Source organism: Nomascus leucogenys, unplaced genomic scaffold, assembly GCF_006542625.1.
Source record: "Nomascus leucogenys isolate Asia unplaced genomic scaffold, Asia_NLE_v1 Super-Scaffold_285, whole genome shotgun sequence".
NCBI classification, from domain to species: domain Eukaryota; kingdom Metazoa; phylum Chordata; class Mammalia; order Primates; family Hylobatidae; genus Nomascus; species Nomascus leucogenys.
Genome location: NW_022095770.1, coordinates 47,408 through 68,420, shown reverse-complemented (window position 1 = coordinate 68,420; position 21,013 = coordinate 47,408). Strand labels below are relative to the sequence as shown.

General features: G+C 44.1%; 1 protein-coding gene across 4 annotated transcripts in view; it reads left to right on the top strand.

Annotated features, from left to right (window-relative positions):
* Nucleotides 1–21,013, top strand: part of NBR1 (NBR1 autophagy cargo receptor) — a 41,101-nt gene that overhangs the window by 6,832 nt on the left and 13,256 nt on the right. For 3 of the 4 annotated variants that reach the window (XM_030808256.1, XM_030808257.1, XM_030808258.1), the window contains exons 3-16: nucleotides 664–726; nucleotides 2,396–2,414; nucleotides 4,151–4,173; nucleotides 9,870–10,064; nucleotides 12,360–12,437; nucleotides 12,903–13,117; nucleotides 14,257–14,424; nucleotides 15,019–15,228; nucleotides 16,768–16,927; nucleotides 17,022–17,312; nucleotides 18,032–18,181; nucleotides 18,646–18,721; nucleotides 20,164–20,274; nucleotides 20,534–20,698. In XM_030808256.1, the coding sequence (XP_030664116.1) occupies nucleotides 664–726; nucleotides 2,396–2,414; nucleotides 4,151–4,173; nucleotides 9,870–10,064; nucleotides 12,360–12,437; nucleotides 12,903–13,117; nucleotides 14,257–14,424; nucleotides 15,019–15,228; nucleotides 16,768–16,927; nucleotides 17,022–17,312; nucleotides 18,032–18,181; nucleotides 18,646–18,721; nucleotides 20,164–20,274; nucleotides 20,534–20,698 (1,924 nt within the window). The remainder of the gene's footprint in view (nucleotides 1–663; nucleotides 727–2,395; nucleotides 2,415–4,150; nucleotides 4,174–9,869; nucleotides 10,065–12,359; nucleotides 12,438–12,902; nucleotides 13,118–14,256; nucleotides 14,425–15,018; nucleotides 15,229–16,767; nucleotides 16,928–17,021; nucleotides 17,313–18,031; nucleotides 18,182–18,645; nucleotides 18,722–20,163; nucleotides 20,275–20,533; nucleotides 20,699–21,013) is intronic. The other variant, XM_030808259.1, reaches the window with a different exon arrangement.

The following is a 21,013-nucleotide window of genomic DNA, read 5'->3' as shown; positions in this document are numbered from 1 at the left end:
ACCCATCTCAAAAAAAAAAAAAGATCCTTTTCGTTTTTTTTTTTTTCTTATCATGAAACTTCAGGAGATATCCATCTATACACATAACTTATACACTGTTCTATAGGATAAACTCTGTCCTATACAAATGTGAGATTAATGGGTCACAAAGCATTTTATTTGAAATTTTAATAGATTCTGCCAAATGCTTTGCAGAAAAATTGTAGCAGCACACAGAAATACATGACAATGTCCTGAAGTTTTGACAACACTGGATGTTACGGCTTTAAAAAAACATTTGCTGTTCCCTACCCCACACCCCACCCAAAACACACACACACACACACACACACACACACACACACACACAATTTGGTATTCTGATGAGATGTCATCTCATTCCTTCAATTTGCATTGTTCTGACCACCAGAAAGTTTGAAAGTCTTCTGATGTATTTGTTAGGTGTTCTGATTTCCTCTTGTATGAATTTTATGTATATTTTTACCTGGGTTATTAATTGTATCATTAGCAGTTTTGCTGATACTCTGGGCGTGGTGCAGATATTAACCCTTTGTTATGGGTTGTTATGGTTGTTTGTTGTTTGTCTTTTGATTTTGTGGGTTTTTTTTACTTTGACTTCTGTGTACATTATAACTTGCCTTTAAATGTGTATCTCTTTTATAGGTAAAAGTTTCATTTGATCTGAATACTATTCAAATAAAATACCTGGATGAGGAAAATGAAGAGGTAAAGTATATTATGGTACTTATTGCTAGGTGTTCAGAATAGGGATCTTATTTCTCCAGTGATATGGGCTTTAATAATTCAAAATAGTGTTTAGCTCATTTGTGTGGTGGTTTAAATATATTTGATAATTGAATATTCTAAGAAGACTTGTAGCATCTGAGATGGAGTTGAGAAATGGAGAAACAACACTGAAGAATATCTCAGAGATAACTTTCACTTTAAAAAAAAAAAAAAAAGGCCAGGTGTGGTGGCTCACGCTTGTAATCCCAGCACTTTGGGAGGCCGAAGCGGGCGGATCACGAGGTCAGGAGATCGAGACCACGGTGAAACCCCGTCTCTACTAAAAATACAAAAAATTAGCCGGGCGTGGTGGCGGGCGCCTGTAGTCCCAGCTACTTGGAGAGGCTGAGGCAGGAGAATGGCGTGAACCCGGGAGGCGGAGCTTGCAGTGAGCCGAGATTGCACCACTGCACTCCAGCTTGGGTGAAAAAGCGAGACTCCGTCTCAAAAAAAAAAAAAAAAAAGGAAACAGGGTCTCACTATGTTGCTCAGGCCAGTCTTGAACTCCTGGGCTCAAGCAGTCCTCCCACCTCAGCCTCCCAAAGTGCTGGGATTATAGGTGTGAGACACCATGCCTGGCCTGGCCTGAGATAACTTTTTTTTTTTTTTTTTTTGAGATGAAGCCCCACTCCATAACTTAGGCTGGAGTGCAGTGGTACGATCTCTGCTCACTGCAACCTCCAGCTCCTGGGTTCAAGTGATTCTCCTGTCTCAGCCTCCCGAGTAGCTGGGACTACAGGTGTATACCACTACGCCTGGCTAATTTTTGTATTTTTAGTAGAGATGGTATTTCACCATGTTGGCCAAGTTGGTCTCGAACTCCTGGGCTCAAGCGATCGGCCCACCTCAGCCTCCCAAAGTGCTGAGATTACAGTCGTGGGCTACCACACCTGGCCAAGATAACTTTTAAAATTATATGGTGACCTTAAGTTCACATATAGCACGAGCTACCACTTAGTTTATCGTAATACAAATATAATGGCTAAGCTTTTTTTTTAAAGAGACAGGGTCTCAGTCTGTTGCCCAGGCTGGAGTGCATTGGCATGATCATAGCTTGCTGCAACCTAGAGCTCCTGGGTTCAAGGAATCCTCCCATCTCAGCCTTCTGGGTAGCTAGGACATACCTCTGCACCTGGCAGAATTTTTAAGTTCTTTGGAGGGATGGGGTCTCACTTTGTTGCTCAGGCTAATGGCTAAGCTTTATTGAGTGGTTACAGTGTGTCAGACTAGCAACAATACCATCTATTCAGTACATTATTATCATCACTATTTTACTCATGAGGAAACTGAGGCACAGAGAGGTGAAAATAACTTGTCCAAATGCACAAAAACTTGGAAGTAGTAAAGTAGCGGTTCAGTCCATACCCTCTGGCTATAGAACTCAAGATCCTCAGTTATATTGCACTGCCTCTTAATGTATCTGAAATAAAGGAGGGCACAGTAGATAAGCAATAAAATTTCTTAAGTATTATTCATGACTAGCAAGTGATACGGAAAAGCTGAACGCTTGGCCTGAGTTTTTGTCTGTCCTATGGGGCTGGTCCTAGTAACAGAAATGCTTAACTGATGAGACACTTAAAATTCACTGTTGCTTTTTTTCCTTTTATAGGTATCCATCAACAGTCAAGGTGAGTCCCTGAGAATGTCTGTTCAGCCTTATTTGAAAGCCTTAATCTGCTCATTGAGGCATTTCTATTTATACTCAAACCTTATTGCAGTATTAATTTTAGTTTGGAATTTGGTATACTATAAATTGACGTTGCACTATTGGACATTAGTTACCTAGGGGAATTTATTGTATAGCAGATTTTTTATATATAGGATGATGCCTTTGAATGGACCCTAAGGACAGCTTTAATAGGAGGTTCTCATATTTAAGATGCCAGTCCTCTGAAATTAATATGCCTCCCAGTTCAACACATATAAGTATTCTCATGGTGTTGCATTTGTTTCTGACTTGGTATATATGTTAATATCAACTTATAAAACAAGTGGTATTCCAAAAGTTTATTTATCAGATGTTCAGAGCTTGGAGTGCATTTTCCCATGGGAACCATGTTATAGTTGAAGATTAGTTTCCCAAGATAGCCCCTAAAATCTTAATTTAATCAGGCAAAATGATAGTATTAACACTGAACTCTCTTGAGTCCTGAGCATCACAGTGCGTAAATGTGAGGGACCTGGGTTGAGATTTTGTAACTGGAAGATTCCCAGTAGTGATGAAAGAGGGATTTAAGGGGAAGAACTGATCTATAGTAGATTCTGTTTGCAACAAAAAGGGAGTTTGTCAGCAAAAAGATAGTTGCTGTTCATATATTATAAGCTAAGAATTCTTTAAAGTCAGGATTGGCTGTACATTTAACAAATTTTTATTGTATATATTGAAGGTGTACAACATGATGTTATGAAATACATATACAGTAATGCATCGCTTAATGACAGGGATTTGTACTGAGAAATGCATCAATTAGGTGATTTTGTCATTATATGGACATCATAGAGTGTACTTACACAAACCTAGGTGGTATAGCCTAGTACACACCTAGGATATATGATATAACCTATTGCTCATAGGCTATGAACCTGTAGAGCATGTTACTGTGCTGAATACTATAGACAGTTGAAACACAATGGTATTTGCATATCTAAACATAGAAAAGGTCACAGTAGGCCGGGCGCGGTGGCTCACGCTTGTAATCCCAGCACTTTGGGAGGCCGAGGCGGGCGGATCACGAGGTCAGGAGATCGAGACCACGGTGAAACCCCGTCTCTACTAAAAATACAAAAAAAATTAGCCGGGCGTGGTGGCGGGCGCCTGTAGTCCCAGCTACTCGGAGAGGCTGAGGCAGGAGAATGGCGTGAACCCAGGAGGCGGAGCTTGCAGTGAGCCGAGATCACGCCACTGCACTCCAGCCTGGGCGACAGAGCGAGACTCCGTCTCAAAAAAAAAAAAAAAAAAAAAAAAAAAAAGTCACAGTAAAAATGTGGCATTATAATCTTATGGGATCACCATCACACACACGTGGTTGACCAAAATGTTACGTGGCAATGGTTACTGTAGTGAAGCAAATTAACATATCTATCATCTCATTATAGTGGCCCTGTGGTGCCGTGAGCCCTTCCCAGAAACCAGCCATAATCTACTCATTTAGCAAAAATCATGAATATAATTTACAATTATTTAACTATAATATGTTCCTCATGTTGTACTGTCCATCTTTAGGATTGGCTATCCTTAATCTTATGGAATCTTTGGTTCTTGAATGAATGAATGTATGTGTACAAAATAAAAATAATTTAAAAATAATAGAATCTTTTGGGGTGTGTGAAGAAGTATCACAGTGTATATTTTTTGTCCTTTTAGGAGAATATGAAGAAGCGCTTAAGGTAATGATTATTTAATCTCATTTTCAAATAATTTTAAAATATTATTATGGGTTGGTTTTTTTTTTTTTTTTTTGAGACGAGGTTGTGCTCTGTCATCCAGGCTGGCATGCAGTGGCACAATCTGGGGTTGCTGCAACCTCCACCTCCCAGGCTTAAGTGATCCTCCCACCTCAGCCTCCTGAGTAGCTGGAACTACAGAAACACATCACCACGCCTGGCTAACTTTGTATATTTTTTGTAGAGACAGGGTTTCACCATGTTTCCCAGGCTGGTCTGGAACTCTTGGGCTCAAGCAATCTGCCGGCCTTGGCCTCCCAAGTGCTGGGATTATAGGCATGAGCCACTGCGCCTGGCCTAAAATATTTGTTGACTGAAACTCAAACCTGAATTCCATTAGTTATGGGGAGAGACTAATAAGTATAAACACAGTGAAACCTATTTATAGGGAGACTGATGAATGGGCACGACACTCAGCAAAAGGCAATTCATAATAAAAAGGTCCTTCTCAGTTATAGTCCCATCTCTTTGCTGGTCTTTGTGCTACTGTTCTAGTGTTAAAAAATACAAATAACTGGCCGGGCGCAGTGGCTCACGCCTGTAATCCCAGCACTTCAGGAGACCGAGGTGGGTGGATCACGAGGTCAGAAGATCAAGACCGTCCTGGCTAACACGGTGAAACCTAGTCTCTACTAAAAATACAAAATAGCCGGGCGTGGTGGTGGGTGCCTGTAGTCCCAGCTACTTGGGAGGCTGAGGCAGGAGAATGGTGTGAACCCGGGAGGCATAGCTTGCAGTGAGCAGAGATCGCGCCACTGCACTCCAGCCTGGGCGATAGAGTGAGACTCCGTCTCAAAAAAAAAAAAAAAAAAAACAAACAAATATCTTGGCCGGGTGCAGTGGCTCATGCCTGTAATCCCAGCACTTTGGGAGACTGAGGCAGGCAGATCACCCGAGGTCAGCAGTTCAAGACCAGCCTGACCATGATGGTGAAACCCCATCTCTACTAAATACAAAAAATTAGCCAGGTGTGGTGGTGCATGCCTATAATCCCAGCTACTTGGGAGGCCAAGGCAGGAGAATTGTTTGAACCTGGGAGGCAGAGGTTGCAGTGAGCTGAGATCACGCCATTGCACTCCAGCCTGGGCAACAAGAGGGAAACTCCATCTCAAAGACAAAAAAAAACCAAAAAACTCTTGATGCCCTCTTTTTTTTTTTTTTTTTTTTCCCTAAAGAGGCTGGGTTTTGCTGTTACACAGGCCAGCCTTGAACTGCTGGGCTCAAGTGATCCTGCTGCCTCTGCCTCCCAAGTAGCTAGGACTATGGGTGTGCACTACCATGCCTGGTCTAGAACTATGTTTTCTGGTTCACATTTTTCACCACATTCCCTCACTCTGTTCTCTTCTTTTTTTTTTTTTTTTTGAGACAGCCTTACTCTGTCGCTCAGGCTGGAGTGCGGTGGCGCAATCTTGGCTCACTGCAACCTCCACCTCTGGGGTTGAAGTGAGTCTCATGCCTTAGCTTCCCAAGTAACTGGGATTACAGGTGTGCGCCACCACACCCAGCTAATTTATTTTGTAGTTTTTAGTAGAGACAGCGTTTTGCCATGTTGGCCAGGCTGGTCTCAAACTCCTTACCTCAAGTAATCTGCCTGCCTCAGCCTGCCAAGGTGCTGGGATTACAGGCATGAGCCACTGTGCACAGCCTACGTCACTCTGTTCTCTATAGCCCATACAATCTTATGTTTAAGGCAGAGATGACAGCCACTTTTTGGACATGGAATGCTTTTTTTTGTTTTTAGTTTCTGATTTTTAAAAATTTGTATGTTTAAATATAAAAATGTGTATAAAATGTGATGTTTTGAAATATGTATACATTGTGAAAAGATTACCACAATCAAGTTAATTAACACATCCATCACCTCAGATGTAGTTACCCATTGAATGCTTTTTTTCTTTTTTTTTGCGACGGAGTCTCGCCCTGTTGCTCATGCTGGAATACAGTGGTGCGATCTTGGCTGCCAGCAGCCTACACCTGCCAGGTTCAAGTGATGTTCCTGCTCAGCCTTCCTAATAGCTAGGATTACAGGCGTATGCCACCACGCCCAGCTGATTTTTGTATTTTTAGTAGAGATGGCATTTCACCATGTTGGCCAGGCTCATCTCGAACTCCTGACCTCAGGTGATCCTCTTGCCTTGGCCTCCCAAAGTGCTGGGATTACAGGTATGAGCCACTGCGCTTGGCGTCTTTTTTTTTTGAGACAGGGTTTTACCATGTTTCCCAGGCTAGTCTTGAACTTCTAGGCTAAAGCAACTCACCCACCTCAGCCTCCCAAAGTGCTAGGATTAGAGGTGTGAGCCATCACGCCTGGCCCCTTTTTTTCTTTGACATATGTGTCATTCTTTTTGTTGTTGTTTTTTGAGACGGAGTCTTGCTCTGTTGCCAGGCTGGAGTGCAGTGGTGCAATCTTGGCTCACTGTAACCTCCACCTCCCGGGTTCAAGCAGTTCTCCTGCCTCAGTCTCCCGAGTAGCTGGGACTATGGGTGTGTGCCACCACACCCAGCTAATTTTTGTATTTTTAGTAGAGACAGGGTTTCACCATGTTGTCCAGGGTGGTCTCAATCTCTTGACCTCGTGATCCACCTGCCTCAGCCTCCCAAAGTGCTGGGATTACAAGCATGAGCCACTGCGCCCAGCGACACGTGTGTCATTCTGTCATAGAGGCTGGAGCACAGTGGTGCAATTATGGCTTACTGCCCCCTCAACCTCCCAGGCTCAAGCAGTTCTCCCACTTCAGCCTCCTGAGTAGTTGAGACCACAGGTGTGCATCACCACACCTGGCTGGTTTTGTTTGTTTGTTTTTGAGTCTTGCTCTGTCACCCAGACTGGAGTGCAGTGGTACAATCTCAGCTCACTGCAGCCTCCACCTCCTGGATTCAAGCAATTCTCATACCTCAGCCACCCTAATAGCTGGGATTACAGGAATGTGCCACCACACCCAACTGTTTTTTGTATTTTTAGTAGAAATAGGGCTTCACTATGTTGGCCAGGCTAGTCTTAATCTCCTAGCCTCAAGTGATCTGCCTGCCTCAGCCTCCCAAAGTGCTGGTATTACAGGTGTGAGCCACTGTGCCCAGCTACCACACCTGGCTAGTTATTTTTATTTTTAAAAAGTTTTTTTTCACTGACAGCACTTGTTAAAAAAAAATCACTTCGATATATTTTTTTGAGATGGGATCTCACTGTCACCCAGGCTAGAGTGGTATGATCACAGCTCACATAGCTGGAGTGCAGTGGTATGATTGCAGCCTTGACTTCCTGGGCTCAAGTGGTCTTCCTACCTCAGACTCCTGTGTAGCTGGGACTACAGGAACATACCACCATGCTCCGATAATTTTTAAATTTTTGTTTTTATAGAGACAGGGCCTTGCTGTGTTGCCCAGGCTTGTCTTGAACTCCTGGGCCCGAGTTATCTGCCTCAGCCTCCCAAAGTGCTCGGATTATAGGCATGACCCACCTCTTATCGCCCCAAAATACTATTCTTTTTTTTTTTTTTTTTTGAGACAGAGTCTCACTTTGTTGCCCAAGTTAGAGTGCAGTGGTGCCATCTCAGCTCATTGCAACCTCTGCCTCCTGGGTTCAAGCAATTCTCCTGTCTCAGCCTCCTGAGTAGCTGGGATTACAGGTGCACGCCACTATGCCCAGCTAATTTTTGTATTTTTAGTAGAGATGGGGTTTCACCATGTTGGACAGGCTGGTCTCGAACTCCTGACCTCAGGTGATCTGCTCAGCTCAGACTCCCAAAGTGCTGGGATTACAGGCATGAGTCACCCTGCCTGGCCCCAAAATACTATTTTTATTGGAAAAGTAAATGCTTAATTATAGGACATATCTTTAAGTTTCTTGAGTTTTTGTTAGTCTAGAATTAACCTTTTTGGAAACCTGAGTTAAGATTCCATAGAGAAAGTCTTGTATAAAAACCAATTAGACTGGGCGCAGCGGCTCACACCTGTAATCCCAGCACTTTGGGAGGCTGAGGTGGGTGGATCACGAGGTCAAGAGATGGAGACCATCTTGGCTAACATAGTAAAACCCCATCTCTACTAAAAATACAAAAATTAGCCGGGCGTGGTGACGCGCGCCTATAGTCCCAGCTACTCGGGAGGCTGAGGCAGGAGAATCGCTTGAACCTGGGAGGTGGAGTTTGCAGTGAGCCAAGATTGCACCACTGCACTCTAGCCTGGCGACAGAGTGAGGCTCCATCTCAAAGAAAAAAAAAAAACAAACAGAAAAATAGTAACCCAGAAAATCTTACCTAATTTGCCATCTTAAAACCTACTTTTATGGGTTTTTTTGTTTTTGTGGAATAAAGCAACACAATACTTTTTTTTTTTTTTTTTTTTTTTTTTTTGAGATGGAGTCTCGCTCTGTTGCCCAGGCTGGAGTGCGGTGGTGCAATCTTGGCTCACTGCAAGCTCCGCCTCCCGGGTTCACGCCATTCTCCTGCCTCAGCCTCTCCGAGTAGCTGGGACTACAGGCGCCCGCCACCACGCCCGGCTAATTTTTTGTATTTTTAGTAGAGACGGGGTTTCACCGTGGTCTCGATCTCCTGACCTCGTGATCCGCCCGCCTCGGCCTCCCAAAGTGCTGGGATTACAAGCGTGAGCCACCGCGCCTGGCCAACACAATACTTTTGTGGTTTTCATAGAAAAACCAAGTTCATGACCGGCCTGGGTAACATATGACAAAAAATTTTTTAAATTAGCCAACAAGCATAGTGACCCAAACCTGTAATCCTAGCACTTTGGAAAGCCGAGGTGGGCAGAGCCCTGGAGTTCAAGACTAGCCTAGGCAACATCATGAAATTCCATCTCTACAAAAATACAAAAATTAGCCAGGTATGGTGGTACGCACCTGTAGTCCCAGTTACTCAGGAGGCTGAGGTAGGAGGATAGTTTGAACTCAGGTGTCCAAGACCGATCTGGGCAACACAGTGAGACTCCTGTCTCCAAACTAAAACAAAACAAAAACCTTAGCCAGGTGTGGTGGCATGCGCTTGTAATCCCAGCTACTCAGGAGGCTGAGGTGGGAAGATCACTTGAGCCCAAGAGACAGGCTGCAGTGAGCCATGCACTGCATTCCAACATGAGTGACAGAGCAAATTGCCATCTCAAAAAAATAAAAATAAATTTCTAGGCTGGGCACGGTGGCTCACACCTGTAATCTCAGCACTTTGGGAGGGCGAGGTGGCTGGATCACCTGAGGTCGGGAGTTTGAGACCAGCCTAGCCAACATAGTGAAACCCCATCTCTACTAAAAATACAAAAATTAGCTGGGTGTGGTGGTTGGCACCTGTATGTAATCCCAGCTGCTTGGGAGGCTTAGGCAGGAGAATCGTTTGAACCCAGGAGGCGGAGGTTGCAGTGAGCCAAGACCGTGCCATTGCACTCCAGCCTGGGCAACGAGCAAAACTCCGTCTCAAAAATAAATAAATAAATAAATTTCTAGTTAACATTCTTACCAAAGAAATAGCAAATTGAGTGTAAACGTTATATTTGTTGTTGGATTTAATAAAGCAAACACAAATCCTAGTATTTTCTAGCATAACTTACTACACTTCTGTTTTGATGTCTTTGAAATGTTACTTAGGAGAAGATAATCACATCGCATGTTTTTGTTTCATAATGTATGCTCTTAGATGGCAGTTAAACAGGGAAACCAACTGCAGATGCAAGTCCACGAAGGGCACCATGTCGTTGATGAAGCCCCACCCCCAGTTGTAGGAGCAAAACGACTAGCTGCCAGGGCAGGGAAGAAGCCACTTGCACATTACTCTTCACTGGTAAGAGTCTTGGGATCAGACATGAAGACCCCAGAGGATCCTGCAGCACAGGTATGAAGGGTGTGGCCCAGTCTGTCCAATATCTTTTCTTTTTTCTTTTTTTTTTTTTTTAAAGCTGAACAGGTTTCTTTATTTTTTATTATACTTTAAGTTCTGAGATACATGTGCAGAATGTGCAGGTTTGTTATATAGGTATACACGAGCCATGGTGGTTTGCTGCACCCATCAACCTATCATCTACCTTAGGTATTTCTCCTAATGCTATCCCTCCCCTAGCACCCCACCCCCTGACAGGCCCCCGTGTGTGATGTACCCCTCCCTGTGTCCATGTGTTCTCATTGTTCAGCTCTCACTTATCAGTGAGAACATGCTGTGTTTGGTTTTCTGTTCCTGAGTTAGTTTGCTGAGAATGATGTTTCCAGCTTCATCCATGTCCCTGCAAAAGACATGAACTCATCCTTTTTTACGGCTGCATAGTATTCCATGGTGTACATGTGCCACATTTTCTTTATCCAGTCTATCATTGATAGGCATTTGGGTTGGTTTCAAGTCTTTGCTATTGTGAATAGTGCTGCAATAAACATACGTTTGCATGTGTCTTTATAGCAGAATGATTTATAACCCTTTGGGTATATACCCAGTAATGGGATTGCTGCGTCAAATGGTATTTCTGGTTCTAGATCCCTGAGGAATCGCCACACTGTCTTCAACAATGGTTGAACTAATTTACACTCCCACCAACAGTGTAAAAGCATTCTATTTCTCCACATCCTCTCCAACATCTATTATTTCCTTGTTTTGAAACGGAGTCTCGCTCTATTGCCCAGGCTGGAGTGCAGTGGCGCAATCTTGGCTCACTGCAAGCTCTGCCTCCCGGGTTAATGCCATTCTCCTGCCTCAGCCTCCTGAGTAGCTAGGACTATAGGCACCTGCCACTACGCCCGGCTAATTTTTTTTATTTCTAGTAGAGACGGGGTTTCACCGTGTTAGCTAGGATGGTCTCAATCTCCTGACCTCGTGATCTGCCCGCCTTGGCCTCCCAAAGTGCTGGGATTACAGGCGTGAGCCACCGCGCCTGGCCTCTAACATCTATTATTTCCTGACTTTTTTTTAATTTTTTAATTTTTTTATTTTTATTTTTTTTTTGAGACAGAGTCTCACACCTTCGCCCTGGCTGGAGTGCAGTGGTGTGATCTCGGCCCACTGCAACCTCTGCCTCCCAGGTTCACGTGATGATTCTCCTGCCTCAGCCTCCTGAGTAGCTGGGATTACAGGCACACACCACCACACCTGGCTAATTTTTTGTATTTTTAGCAGTGACAGGGTTTCAGTATGTTGGTGAGACTGGTCTGGAACTCCCGACCTCGTGGTCCACCCGCCTTGGCCTCCCAAAGTGCTGGGAGTACAGGCGTGAGCCACCATGCCCAGCCCTGTTTCCTGACTTTTTAATGATTGCCATTCTAACTGGCGTGAGATGGTATCTCATTGTGGTTTTGATTTGCATTTCTCTAATGACCAGTGATGATGAGCTTTTTTTCATAGATTTGTTGGCTGCATAAATGTCTTCTTTTGAGAAGTGTCTGTTCATATCCTTTACCCACTTTTTGATGGGGTTGTTTTTTTTCTTGTAAATTTGTTTAAGTTCCTTATAGATTCTGGATATTAGCCCTTTGTCAGATGGATAGATTGCAAAAATTTTCTCTCATTATGTAGGTTGCCCGTTCACTCTGATGATAGTTTCTTTTGCTGTGCAGAAGCTCTTTAGTTTAATTAGATCCCATTGTCAATTTTGGCTTTTGTTGCCATTGCTTTTGGTGTTTTAGTCATGAAGTCTTTGCCTCTGCCTATGTCCTGAATGGTATTGCCTAGGTTTTCTTCTAGGGTTTTTATGGTTTTAGATCTTATGTTTAAGTCTTTAATCCACCTTGAGTTAATTTTTGTATAAGGTGTAAGGAAGGGGTCCAGTTTCAGTTTTCTGCATATGGCTAGCCAGTTTTCCCAACACCGTTTATTAATAGGGAATCCTTTCCGCATTGCCTGTTTCAGTCTATCCAATTTCTAGATTTATTTCTCATTGTCTTTGTTGTAAGATTTGCACATTTATCAGAGATTTGGGAATTATTGTGCTCCTCTCTCTGACTTTTGAAACTGGTAATAGTTTACTTCTGTAGAAGGGGAGCAGGCTAGAGACTTTGTTTTCCTTTAGTATGCCTTCATACTGTGACTTTTTAAAAAATTATATACTTGCATGATTTCACAAAAGAAACCTCAAAAGAATACACTCCAGGAAAAGTATTTTAAATAGAAAAAGTAACCTCTAACATCTCGGCTTGTGTTTTCTCCCAGTCGTTTCCACTTGCTCCATGTGACACAGACCAGCCTCAAGACAAGCCCCCAGACTGGTTCACAAGCTACCTGGAGATGGTGAGTGTTCTCTCTTGCTTGGGTTTTAACTGCGGTGTTGGCACAGGTGGAATGTGGAAGAAATAGAAAACTGAACCCAGGTGGCTGCTGCCTCTGGTACAGGTGAAGAGTGGTAGCTTATAATCTCCAAACTTAGAATAGTTCCAGTCGAGAAAGCTCTAACCTTTGCAGTGAAGTGTCAGAAAAAGGAGTCTAATTCTAAGCATGTAAGGGAGAGGGACAAATCTCTGCTTGAGAAAATGTTAGAAATTTACTTATCAAAAGGATTTTTTGATATTTTCTTCAAACCAGTTTAGCTGTGGAAGGAATAGACCTTTTGCTATGTTTCTGTCTATTTAGTAGCAGTTGTTTATTGTGTTTTTGTATTATACCAGAGACAGTTAGGTTTCAGATCTATTGATATCTTCACACTTTTTTCCAATATTGGAACTGAGTTTTTTCCCCACCTTCTGCTCCATATTCTAGTTCAGAGAACAAGTGGTTAAAGAAACGGTTGAGAAGCTTGAACAGAAATTACATGAAAAGCTTGTCCTCCAGAACCCATCCTTGGGTTCTTTTCCTTCAGAAGTCTCAATGCCTACTTCAGAAGAAACATTGTTTTTGCCAGAAAACCAGTTCAGCTGGCATATTGCTTGCAACAACTGCCAAAGAAGGATTGTTGGTGTCCGCTACCAGTGTAGGTAAGCAGTTGCTTGGGAGTAGCTAGCTAGTGATAGACTTTACAGCTTTTACCTCCCTGGCTTTCTGTGTAGGTAAAGGGAAATTAATTGTACCCTGTTTCTGAACATTAGATCTTGTAGCTATGAGTTGGAAGCACAAGCTACTCTTCACCCACATGCATTGTGGGTTGTAACTGTTCAGATTGTTATGTTCAAATGTGCATTTGGATTAGCAAAGCCAGGCAAAATTATGTTCCCCTGAACGGACAAAATTAGATCACTAAGGGTAGTTCCTCGGTTGTTCCAAATGCCTTTTTTTTTTTTTTTTTTTTTTTTTTTGGTGACAGGGTCTCTGTCACCCAGGCTGGAGTGCAGGGTGCAATCATGGTTCACTGCAGCCTCACCCTTCCATGCTCAGACAATCCTCTCACTTCAGCCTGCCAAGTAGCTGGGATCACAGACACGGGCCATCATGCCTGCCTTTTATTTATTTATTTATTTATTTTGAGACGGAGTCTCGCTCTGTCGCCCAGGCTGGAGTGCAGTGGCGCAATCTCGGCTCACTGCAAACTCCACCTCCCGGGTTCACGCCGTTCTCCTGCCTCAGCTTCTCCGAGTAGCTGAGACTACAGGTGCCCGCCACCACGCGCGGCTAATTTTTTTTTTTTGTATTTTTAGTAGAGACGGGGTTTCACCATGATCTCGATCTCCTGACCTTGTGATCCGCCCGCCTCGGCCTCCCAAAGTGCTGGGATTACAAGCGTGAGCCACTGCACCCGGCCGCTGCCTTTTAATTATTTTTTTTAGAGATGGGGTCTCCCTATATTGCCCAGGCTAGTCTCAAACTCCTGGACTCAAGTGATCCTCCTCTCCATGGCCTCCCAAAGTGCTGGGATTACAGACATGAGCCACTGTGCCTGGCCCCATGTACTTTCACATCTTACCTTCCTCCCATAGATTTTCCTTTGAAATGGATATGGGTTAAGTGTTATTATCCTCATTTTATTAATGAGGAAGATTGAGGCATGGCATAGTCAGATGGCATGCTCAGGTTACCTGCTAGTTGGTACTGGAGCAAACATAGAAGTATGGTCTTATATCTCCCTACCCCAGGTACTTCCTATTCTGCCATTGTGTATTGTGCCATTCTTTCCCCACAGCCTATGCCCATCCTACAATATCTGTGAAGATTGTGAAGCAGGGCCATATGGCCACGACACTAACCACGTCCTGCTGAAGTTGCGGAGACCCATTGTGGGCTCCTCTGAACCGTTCTGTCACTCAAAGTACTCTACTCCTCGTCTTCCTGCTGCTCTGGAACAAGTCAGGTAAAACCCTCTACATGGAGATGCTTATTCTCTGATTGACTTCTTGGTTCTGGTGACAAGGTGTGAATCACAAAACTACAGATAGTCTCCTTAGTTCTGCTCATTTTCAATTGATGTGCAATAATGAAGACAGTTATCCAAAGTTAGTGAAATATAAATAATAATTATAAAAATAAATTAAGAAACTAAAGTAGGCTGGGCACAATGGCCCATAACTGTTATCTCAGCAACTTGAGGGGCTAAGGTGGGAGGAGTGCTTGAAGCCAAATATTTGAGACCAGGCTGGGCAACATAGCAAGATCCCACCTCTACAAAAAAATTTAAAAATTAGCCAGGCGTGGTGGTGCGTACCTATAGTTTCAGCTACTTGGGAGTCTGAGGTGAGCAGATTGCTTGAGCCCAGGAATATGAGGTAGAAGGGAGCCATGATTACACCACTGTACTCCAGCCTACATGACAGAGTGAGACCCTAATTCTAAAACAAAAAAAGAAATTAAACTGGAAGCTGACACTGATGGAGATTGCAATTGGCTCTACATAGCTTCAGAATTTATTTGTGACTTTCTTTTAAGACCTGCTTTTATTATCTCACAGGCTCCAGAAACAGGTTGATAAGAACTTTCTTAAAGCAGAAAAGCAAAGGTTGCGAGCTGAGAAGAAACAACGTAAAGCAGAGGTCAAGGAACTTAAAAAGCAGCTTAAACTCCATAGGAAAATTCACCTGTGGAATTCAATCCATGGACTCCAGAGCCCCAAGTCTCCTTTAGGCCGACCTGAGAGCTTGCTGCAGTCTAATACCCTGATGTAAGCCCAGGGCTGGGGTGGGAGCCAAAACTTTAGGCCCAGCTCTCTGAAACTGGAACTTCAACCAACTTCCGTCTTATTTATTGGTAGCCCTTAACACCCAAATCTTTAAAACTTTCCATTATCTGGTCTTAGTATTTTTTTTTGTTTTTTGTTTGTTTGTTTGTTTTTTGAGACAGAGTCTTGCTCTGTCGCCCAGGCGGGAGTGCAGTGGTGCGATCTCGGCTCACTGCAAGCTCTGCCTTCAGGTTCACGCCATTCTCCTGCCTCAGCCTCCTGAGTAGCTGGGACTACAAGCACCCGCCAGCACGCCTGGCTAATTTTTTGTATTTTTAGTAGAGATGGGGTTTCACCATGTTAGCCAGGATGGTCTCGATCTCTTGACCTCGTGATCTGCCCGCCTTGGCCTCCCAAAGTGTTGGGATTACAGGCGTGAGCCACAGCACCCGGCTTTTTTTTTTTTTTTTTTTTTTTTTTTTTGAGATGGAGTCTCGCTCTGTCGCCCAGGCTGGAGTGCAGTGGCATGATCTAGGCTCACTGCAACCTCCGCCTCCCGGGTTCAAGTGATTCTCATGCCTCAGCCTCCTGAGTAGCTAGGATTACAGGTGCGTGCCACTATGCCCGGCTAATTTTTGTATTTTTTCAGTAGAGACGGGGTTTCATCCTGTTGGTCAGGCTGGTCTCAAACTCCTGACCTCATGAATCCACCTGCCTTGGCCTCCCGAAGTGCTGAGATTACAGGCGTGAGCCACTGCGCCTGCCTGGCCTGGTCTTAGTATTATTAAAGGGTGGTTTGGTAGTTTTTTGTTTGTTTTTTTTGTTTTTGAGACGGAGTCTTGGAGTCTCGCCTGTTGCCCAGACTGGAGTGCAGTGGCACAATCTCGGCTCACTGCAAGCTCCACCTCCTGGGTTCACGCCATTCTCCTGCCTCAGCCTCCCGAGTAGCTGGGACTACAGGTGCCCGCCACCACGCCCAGCTAATTTTTTGTATTTTTTAGTAGAGACAGGGTTTCACCATGTTAGCCAGGATGGTCTCGACCTCCTGACCTCGTGATCCATCTGCCTTGGCCTCCCAAAGTGCTGGGATGACAGGCGTGAGCCACCGTGCCTGGCCAAGTTTGGCAGTTATTTTTGACACTTGTTTTGTTTCCTTCTTCAGAAAGATAGAAACCACTAAAGTTCAGAATGGCGGGGTCCCTCTCTTCATTGGAGGCAATCTGCAATTGAAGCAAAAGGAACAAATGTTTTAAAAGCCTGACTCTCTAGGTGTTGTATTTATAGGCCCCTTTAATTACTCTTACCATGACTTTTTAAGCTCAGGAGTGAGACCTATCCTCTGTTTTGTTTTATTGTTTTAAGTTTGTCAGAAAATTTATTGTTTCTAATATGTGGTCCTATACTAGTAATATCAGTATTATTTTTAAGGCAAATGGGTTAGTACATTTTCAAGAGTCACAGTCAGACTCTCAAGCTAGTGTGAGGTATTCAGAAGCCTTCACACCCAACAGCAAGTGACTAAGCATCTGAATTTCTGTTCAGACTCCCTTTGCAGCCCTATACCCCCGTTATGCCAATGCTCAGTGCAGCATTTGTGGATGAGAATTTGCCTGATGGGACTCACCTTCAGCCAGGAACCAAGTTTATCAAACACTGGAGGATGAAAAATACGGGAAATGTAAAGTGGAGTGCAGACACAAAGGTAATTTTTCCCACAAAATGCGAAGATGAGGTGATTTGAAGTGGCAGAGTGCTCAGCTGACAAGCTTGCTTTCTCTTCTTACTGTTCTTTTCAGCTCAAGTTCATGTGGGGAAACCTGACTTTGGCTTCCACAGAAAAGAAGGATGTTTTGGTTCCCTGCCTCAAGGCCGGCCATGTGGGAGTTGTATCTGTAGAGTTCATTGCCCCAGCCTTGGAGGGAACGTATACTTCCCATTGGCGTCTTTCTCACAAAGGCCAGCAATTTGGGCCTCGGGTCTGGTGCAGTATCATAGTAGATCCTTTCCCCTCCGAAGAGAGCCCTGATAACATTGAAAAGGGCATGATCAGCTCAAGCAAAATTGATGATCTCACCTGCCAGCAAGAGGTGAGCATTGACTGACAGGCTTTGGCCTAGTATCCAAATCTTAGTTAGAGAGGAGATGGCTAAAACTAAAAGAACCCACTCATAGCTGGTTGTTTTCCAGAAATCTTGAAAGGTTAGCATCTCCCCCTGCCCCAACACATTTCTATGCTGATATTTGGCCTCTTCCTTAGGGTGTTTGTTTTGGTGTCTTTAGGGTCTTGCTGCAGGTAGTCCCTGAATACTTTTGTACCTCTTTGTAATGTTGCATGGTCAGCCTGTTGGCTGCACAAGGGAAAAAGGGGCTTCTGGCCTGGGCTGGCCTGTGGAACTGCTGAACTGATAGCTTTACTCCTTAACATCCATCTCTCCTGAAATACCCTGTGTATGTTCCCTAAATACTAATGAGGTCTTGCCCTGGTTGCTACTTAGTGCGCAGTTTTTTAATGCAATTTCTCTGTATTAGTGGGGCAGAGTGTTTACTGCTTAAAGTTATCCAATGTTAATTTTCTGGTTTTGACTATTACAGTTAATATAAGTTGTCATTAGGGGAAGCTGGGTGAATGTGAATTCTCTCTGCTGTTTTTACAGCTTTTTCTATAACTAAAAATATATCAAAAACATTTATTAAGTTTTTTAAAATATGGAGGTACAGCAGCGTTTTTATTTTTGGGGGCATTGTCAGCCTGCCTCTTCAGTTCTGTTGAAGGCCTAAAATTTGTCTCAATGGTTTGTCTCTATAGGAAGCTTTTCTTCTGGCTAAAGAAGAAAGACAGCTTGGTGAAGTGACTGAGCAGACAGAAGGGACAGCAGCCTGCATCCCACAGAAGGCAAAAAATGTTGCCAGTGAGAGGGAGCTCTACATTCCATCTGTGGATCTTCTGACTGCCCAGGTGGAAGATTCAGCACTTTGAAGGGCAAGGGACAGAGGGAGAGAGCACAGGAGAGAAGGTGGTAGAGCCATAGGCGGTAATCAGGAAATCAGAGATATGCCCACTTTGATCTAGTCAGGTATATTTAATGGGAAGGAGATCACCCATGGAAGCAAGTTTGTAATCTAGATGTTTCCTCTTTGAATTGGGAACTCAATCCTGTACTTCCCCACAAACTCCCTTTAGTTGCCTCTTCACTTCAGCCTAGCTAATTCTCCTTCATACCTGCTGCATTTTCTCTTTCCTGCTATTGGGTTATTTCAACATCTAATCCCCATTTAACTCTTCTTGTTTTCACTTGTCTGGGGACAGGCATGAATTTGAGCAGAGTTGAATACAAAATGATGTGGAAATGGTCTACAGGTCCCATCAAGACATGGCTCCAGCATGCACTCCAAACAGCCTAACATTGTCTTTTTTTATAGGACCTGCTGTCCTTTGAGCTGTTGGATATAAACATTGTTCAAGAGTTGGAGAGAGTGCCCCACAACACCCCTGTGGGTAAGAATGTCACTCATTTCATCTTGTTCATCTTACTAATAGGCACAAAAATACCACAGCCTAGACACTGGTAGTGTTTTATTCTGAGGAAATGGTAAGGATTTCTCCCACAGTAGGACAGTAAAGCAGCAATCATGGATCCGTTTTCCTTGTTTCCTGTCCTTTGTCAAAAGCAACAACATGTTGGGCATGGTGGTTCGTGCCTATAATTCTAGCTCTTTGGGAGGCCAAGGCAGGAGGATCACTTGAGGCCAGGGTTTGAGACCAGCCTGGGCAACATGGTGAAACCCCCATCTCTACAAAAATTACTTTTAAAAATTAGCTGGGTGTGGCCAGGCACGGTGGCTCACGCCTGTAATCCCAGCACTTTGGGAAGCCGAGGCGGGCAGATCACCTGAGGTCAGGAGTTTGAGACCAGCCTGACCAACATGGAGAAACCCCTTCTCTACTAAAAATACAAAATTAGCCTGGCATCGTGGCACATGCCTGTAATCCGAACTACTCGGGAGGCTGAGGCAGGAGAATTGCTTGAACCCAGAAGGTGGAGGTTGCAGTGAGCTGAGATTGCACCATTGCACTCCAGTCAGGACAACAAGAGCAAAACTCCGTCTCAAAAAAAAAAAAAAAAAAATTAGCTTGGCATGGTGGCCTGTACCTGTGGTGCCAGCTACCAGGGAGACTGAAGTGGGAGAATCTCCTGATCCCAGGAGGCAGAGGCTGCAGTGAGCCAGGATTGTGTCACTGCTCTCCAGCCTGGACGACAGAGTGAAACCCAATCTCAAAAAACAACAACAAAAAAGAGGCTGGGCATGGTGGCTCACGCCTGTAATCCCAGCACCTTGGGAGGCCAAGGCGGGTGGATCACAAGGTCAGAAGTTCAAGACCAGCCTGGCCAAGATGGTGAAACCCCATCTCTACTAAAAATACAAAAATTAGCCCGGCATAGTGGCAGGTGCCTGTAATCCCAGCTACTCGGGAGGCTGAGTTAGAGAGTTGCTTGAACCCGGGAGGCAGAGGTTGCAGTGAGCCGAGATTGTGCCACTGCATTCTAGCCTGGGTGACAGAGCAAGACTCCATCTCAAAAAAAAAAAAAAAAAAAAAAAAAAAAGCAATAAAACAAATTCGTGCAAGGCTTTTCCACTATAAAGCAATCCTCTTCTCTTCTTTTTCCTCTAGATATTTGTGTCCTTTTGTTCCTTTATGTTCATGGTTTTGTGTCTTGGCCACAGCTTTCCAGGCTAAATAACTGTGATTCTGCCTGCATTGATTGATCTGAGATATTTTGCATACTTACTGGTCTGGAGAAATTTTTTGTAAGAGACCTCAAAGCATATCTTGGTCTGCGGGAGGCAAGAAGCCCACGAACTACTACTTCTGGACACTGACTATTGATGATATGATACTTTCTCTTGATTGATGGTTCTCCTGTCTTCATTCTCCAGATATGACTCCCTGCATGTCTCCTCTGCCACATGACAGTCCTTTAATAGAGAAGCCAGGCTTGGGGCAGATAGAGGAAGAGAATGAAGGGGCAGGATTTAAAGCACTTCCTGGTAAGGGATTAAACATTTTTAAAGTATTTGCATCCTCCCTTTCCATATCATACCCTATTTTACAGCTATCCCCTACTGACCCTACTTTAGCATGTAAATGGGCTTGCTTTCTGTAGCATCTCGTGTTTTGAAGTCTCCTCACCTTCACGTGGCACAGATAGCGGCTATTCCTTGGTTTAGTTTTAGCATGGGTAATGACTGGTGAATGTTCCTCAGCACTTTAAATACCAAGTGCAGACAAGGTTCGTGTGTCTTTCAGATTCTATGGTGTCAGTAAAGAGGAAGGCTGAGAATATTGCTTCTGTGGAGGAAGCAGAAGAAGACCTGAGTGGGACCCAGTTTGTGTGTGAGACAGTAATCCGATCCCTTACCTTGGATGCTGCCCCAGACCACAACCCTCCTTGCAGACAGAAGTCCTTGCAGAGTGAGTGTCCTTGCATTTCCCTCACCTAGCAGGGTGGCACCTGAATTGTGACCTCCAGACTTGACTAGTTAGATGTCCTCTTCTTCACTGAGACTGAAGGGAGAGTGATCTTAGTTAGAAGTTCCGATCTCGGCGGGGCGTGGTGGCTCAAGCCTGTAATCCCAGCACTTTGGGAGGCCGAGGCGGGCGGATCACAAGGTCAGGAGATCGAGACCATCCTAACTAACATGGTGAAATCCCGTCTCTACTAAAAATACAAAAAATACAAAAAATTAGCCTGGCGAGGTGGCGGGTGCCTGTAGTCCCAGCTACTTG